The sequence below is a fragment of the Echinococcus granulosus genome, assembly GCF_000524195.1.
Source record: "Echinococcus granulosus chromosome Unknown EG_S00002, whole genome shotgun sequence".
Taxonomy (NCBI): domain Eukaryota; kingdom Metazoa; phylum Platyhelminthes; class Cestoda; order Cyclophyllidea; family Taeniidae; genus Echinococcus; species Echinococcus granulosus.
Window position 1 is genome coordinate 3,153,683 of NW_020170382.1, and position 5,663 is coordinate 3,159,345.

The following is a 5,663-nucleotide window of genomic DNA, read 5'->3' on the forward strand; positions in this document are numbered from 1 at the left end:
ACGACACATAATTCAGTTCATCCTCATGATGGGAAATAGAGAGTCCCGGTGATTGGCTCACTTGGGCTGGGAGGAACGGAGGTTGCTCAAATGGCAGCCGGCAAAAAAAGAACCGGTGTCGCACCTCATGACCTTGGATTGAGAAGCGGACACTGCCTTATGCCGGTGTAGTAGTACGCAGCCATGGCGGCAGCAAACAAGTGCGATCCAAACCAAACCGCCAGGAGTTGAACCATCTAGCCCAAACGCCTATTAGGCAGTGGTGTAGAAGTCAACAAGTGGAAACAATTGTGTATAACGCAAGAATTTCCCATTTCTCACTTATTAGGTAATCGAAATTAGACCTAAACCTTCCGGTACAAACGAATACATTCCCAATTCAAGGATTTTGCATCAGTAGATACTGTAGCGTCCCGAGATTTCACTAAAGAAGAAAAAAGACAACTCTCGGACAGAACATGGATTGTCGACATGCAGAACTCTCTGGGACTACTGGCTCAGCCCAAAGGCCAGGCCACCTATAGGAGACACAGTGACGGGGCTCTTGAATAGCTCTTTGTCGAGACGAGAGCTAAACAAACAATAAACATACTACACTACTATCAAATCCGTGACATGGTCACCCAATCCCATTTACAGCTTCCTGTTGATTTCTCAAAGTACTCTCCTACACCGATATCTTATCGCTTCCCCAGTGGCAAGCACTACAGTTGCTAGGCGTTCGTGGGTGTCTGGCAGAATTGCCATTTGAACGGAATTTTCGCCCATAGATGTCACTGTGATTCTGTTGTTCATGGGAAAATAGCCAATCTTTTTAGAAAAGGTGTCATCTTATATGCCAATTTGGCTAAGTAGGGACCACTGCGCATCAACTCAATAGCGTCAGTGCTCCACCTCATAATTCAGTAGCAAAGACGGCTTGCTCCAAGGCGATGGTGGCGGGGGAAGGCAACGCATGAAACAAAGTTATGACAGTAAATTTCCTCCTAACTTCTTCCTTTGCAAACCCGTCAACAGGCGTTTCACTTGAACACCTCCCCCAGATGGAATCGAGTGGAAGAATTTGGTGTTGTCAGCACTCCACAACCGCTTATCGCTACTAGTCACTACTCACTAACCCCCGACCGCTGATCACTAGATGACATTCAGTCTGTGTGTATGGTCGGCGGAACACAAACAGGGTCGCAACCGACCAACAAGTGCTCCACCGCAGGAGTCATCATGCCTTAACATTATACTGCGGCGACCTTAAAACCCACCGATCAGCATCTGCCGTGTCAGACCTCCCCCTTGACTTGACTCCTGTCATAGCTGTGACCATGGAAAGGAGGTGTCAAACATGTCTAAAGTAGATTAACCCTTTTCTTGTCTTTGAGCTATATCGACAATCCGCAGTTTTGCACACCAAGCCATTCAGTCAGATTAGATCGTGCAAAATCTACTTCCCAACTCCCACGTAAGTTCAAACATCAAACCATTTATGGAAGTGAGGCTGGGGCTAAGAGGAAATAATGCATGTGAGCTCACCAAAAGTGCATGCACCCGGTTGAAATACCCCCACTGAGGTCTTCACCTTGGAAGGCTTTCGTCCTAGGAGGAGACACCCATCATCAATGGCGCTATCATTGCCATATATAGGGTGGGAATCTGATTTGATGTGACAGTGACGAAGTAACTTCTAGAATATTTACACTCAGTAGAGAATTTGAAGTTCTGCAGCCACCTTTTGGCCGAAATAAATCGTTAAATGCGTATTGGAATCGGCTGTCTGTAGCAGTCTAGTTAATCCTGAGGCTTAGACAGTTGGGTAGTGTTGTAGTATTTGAAATGCTCCAAAAGCAGGCGACTCTAAATTGTGCTTCCGTTATAGGCGTACGAAAACGCCGGATGGCTAGCAGTATAGGCGCGGCATGAGTATGGCCGCATACCAGCGTCTTCGAGACAGAGCAGGCCCGCCTAACACCAAACAAACTAACAGTCACATGCGGCTAGGAGACCACACTGCAATAGATGGGCAAGTCCGAGTTCATTTTCATGTTTTAGACCAAACCTTAACACTCTCCGTTGTTTTCTAGTTTAACAAAGTTCCGAGTCACATTTTTCGGTTATCTAACGGAGCGGACAGCCCAAAACTAACATAGTTTCTGATCAGGCGTGGTGAAAGTACAAAGTACTTTTGATAGGACTGTTGACAGTTCTGTTCTGACAAGCGGACGGGCTAAATGCACTCCACTTAGTAGTCAAGTCACAGAAAGACCAGTGACACATGGCGTGCACAAACAGCGCAGATTGTAACCTAGGCAACTGGATGCGGCCCTCTCCACCTGATGCTCGAAATTCAAGGGTTATGCAGCTGCCGTAATAAATGGTTGGGGAAACTGAGGATTTAGAACGAATAGTTGGTATAAACCACCTGACAACCCGGGAAATTATGGTCATAAAAACCCGCCACAACATTGCCGAAAAGAACTCAAGTTCGCTCAAACATGTCGAATTCTTCTAAAAATGTCCCTAAAAACAAAACACAGCAAAGTATTACGGCCAATATCCCAACGATACCACAATATGCATTACTGTGAAATACTCCAATGCGTAAAAAAACACGAGTAAAGCTGTTATACCCTACTAGTCAAAGTATTGGGGCGGGTCGTAAGGAGAGATTCTATTCATAAAAAAATTTGCATAAAACAACCAATATTCAAAATTACAGCAGAAAAATCCAAGGCAACCTTTGGAACAAGAAAAAAGCATTTTTAGAGGAGGCGAACATAAAGAGAGTTAGATGAAGGGCTTAAGAGGAAATCACACTACGACCTGAAAGCATAAAAATAAACAAGAAAGTTAAATCGGTAAAAGCAATTTCGGGGCAAAAACCACCAAACTCAAATGGGGCGCATGGGATCTGTTCGAGAGACAGCTTAGAATCTACAACACTCAAATAGAGGGAAAAACCACTTACTGGATCTGTGTCAAAGAAACCCAGAAAAATTCCCCACAAATTCTACACGGATTATTTGGAAAAGTAACTACTTCTAACCAGAAACACTATGAAGAACACCACCACGAACATCGGGGAAGCTCTCGTACAGAGCACATTATGCTTGCAAACAAATACTCGTATGATACCAACTAATGAATACTTATACAAACACAAAATGGCTACCATTACCCCTACCGACGAGGCCTATTCCCACAAAATGTGTAGCATAAGTGGTACATTTGCCGGAATATTAATGGGTGCTACACCATAGTTCCAATTTACCCAATAAGTCATGTAACTCTTTTTCTGACAAGTAATCGCCATTAATACGTTCATGAACCTGAAAATTGGAAAAGAAATACCAGCTACTAACTTTCTCAAACGTAAACTAACGCCATTTCAAAAGTTAGGCCTTCTCCAAAGGAGGAGCTTGGTAGACAACGGCCCAACGCGCAGAGAATCAATAGAAAAGCAGTAAACCACAGAGGAGGACCACTCCGAAGGTTGTGGTGATGAAAAAGGTGGCGGTAGGAAAGATGGCCTGTTGGAAGCAGCGATACCCCCAGTGGTTAGCATTAAACATGCAATTGAAACAGCCTGGTTCGTTGAGAATGCATTAAGAGTTGGCCGAACAGGCATGGGCTTTATAACAAATAGGAAAGAAGAGAAGTGAAATCAAAGACTGATTTTGACTTAAAACTGAATATGTGGTACCAATTCATCAGGGCTTCATGTCCAAGACTAGTAAATAAAAGGTGCAAAATCACGAACTTGAGCAACCAAACTGTTGGTAAAAGCTTGATTTCAAACAAAAAGAGAGATTGAAGGTCAGCCGTACCTTTACCAAAGGTTTGACAAGAATTCAACTGGTATTCACATACGCAGGTCGTGGAATTTCGTTGAAGTTCAGGAGAAATGGCCAAGTGGAGAGGGAATGCTGGCACCTGTGAGGCTGTTTGATGAATAATACACAGAGGAAACTCTCTTACGGTCGATCAGAGACAACGCACTTACAACAACTTTTCAAAGACTTCAGTTTCGGACTGCTACACAAAGTGCCTAGAAGAAGAGAAAAGCATTCGAAAAGGTTTCAGTAGGTGGCTGAACAAGGTCTAAGGTGGGTAAACTGGGCCCGTAAAAAAGGAGATCCAACATAGGATGCTTGTGGGAAGTAAAACGGAATCCTTGAATACCGATGCGGATAAAATATCCAAATAGTAAAAAGTACACGAATTTTGCATAGACAAATAATCAGACTTGCCCAATGACCCTATTAATTTGCACGAATTTGCAATCAACAACACATCCACCATATCAAGAAGAATCTTCTCCAAACAAAAAAAGAAAATGGACAAGCTAGTGATAATGCGATTAAGTGCATGCCCTCTAAAACAAACGGTTTTGGCATAAACATTAAGACATGAGCAAAACTCATAAAAACGCATAAAACCACTGAGATTTTAACTTCAAGTGTAAGCTAAAACCTTACGCCTGATAAGAAAGTTGCAAAGTTACGGAATAGAATGCGTAAATGGAAGCAAAACCACACCCACAAACACTGCATACCACAAGATAAGAAAATTTTCCAGCAAAATATATTAAGATCCAAAAATTGTACTCCAAAGTAGATTAAGTGAAAACCAAATACCAGTACAGAGAGCATGAGCTCAACATTAGGTGGACAAAAATGGTGGACGCACGATAAAACCTGGCGTTTGGGCTTGCCCATAAAAGTGTCAATCAGAGGAACGAACCAATGAATTTTGATCACAGACAGTGCAGCAAAATTGTGCAAACGAATTTTAAATAATATTCTAATTTTAATATGTCACTATAGTGCTTTTTAGACAGCGGTTGTTGTCAAGCTAGAGCTTGAGAATTCAAGGCAATGATTTGCTACTAGTTAGCTATAATTAGCCAACAATTGCAGAAGAATGGGCGTGACGATAAAAAAGTGCTGGAGACATTCTTAAAAATTAGTCAAGGAAATGGGCAACATTGCTCAAATAAAACCATTAAATCAAAATTTTATTTTAAATTCACAATTTAAAGAACATGCCTTACACAATATGCTCTGCCTTAGTAGCACAATTCTGCACGACTGCAAGGTCACATCGAATGGTGACAACGCTTGGCTCCGATTAAAAGCGGCTGCGCTCATTCACAACTGTGGTTGGACTATTACTTACCACAGTTTACGAGCTCCGTCCTGGTGTCCAATCACCTTGTTTCTTATGCCAAACAGCGGAACCCCTAACAGTTCGTTCATCGACGTCCATAAGCCACCACGCAAACAGAACTAGCTGAGTACGTCTACCACGGCCCCAAATTCTGTACCGCAGCTTCATGCTCGGAAGAGCCAGTTCCAAAAGAACACTCATGGACATAAATTATCTAGCAAAATGGTGAGTACAGTGACTGTACAAAATCGCATTACGGCAGGCTATACGAGTTGCACAATGTCCTCAGACTCGCGACCCAGAAAGAGGAAATCAAAGACCTCGTTGTAGAAGTTGGGATAGTAGTGGCAGGCTCGCGTGCAGTCGGGGGTGAAGTTTACTTCACAGATCTGCGGTTCCATATGAAAGCCGCAGGAGGAGGTCTCTTGCTGCCGTTGCCGCCACTCCAGAAGCAAATCCACCGCGTACATAGCGCGTGACTTGCCATAGGCGCCCAAACCTCT

At 43.3% G+C, this 5,663-nt stretch overlaps 1 protein-coding gene across 1 annotated transcript in view; it reads right to left on the reverse strand. All coding sequences in view use genetic code 11, as the record gives it.

Moving 5' to 3' along the window:
- Nucleotides 1-2,802: 2,802 nt before the first annotated feature.
- The window catches only part of EGR_00669 (Tubulin--tyrosine ligase-like protein), a gene marked incomplete at both ends in the record, with an annotated part of 12,813 nt that continues 9,952 nt past the window's right edge, over nucleotides 2,803-5,663 (reverse strand). Inside the window, 7 exon segments of the mRNA XM_024489918.1 lie at nucleotides 2,803-2,814; nucleotides 3,370-3,521; nucleotides 3,541-3,622; nucleotides 3,858-3,924; nucleotides 3,970-4,039; nucleotides 5,205-5,322; nucleotides 5,430-5,663. Of these exon segments, the coding sequence (XP_024355915.1) occupies nucleotides 2,803-2,814; nucleotides 3,370-3,521; nucleotides 3,541-3,622; nucleotides 3,858-3,924; nucleotides 3,970-4,039; nucleotides 5,205-5,322; nucleotides 5,430-5,663 (735 nt within the window).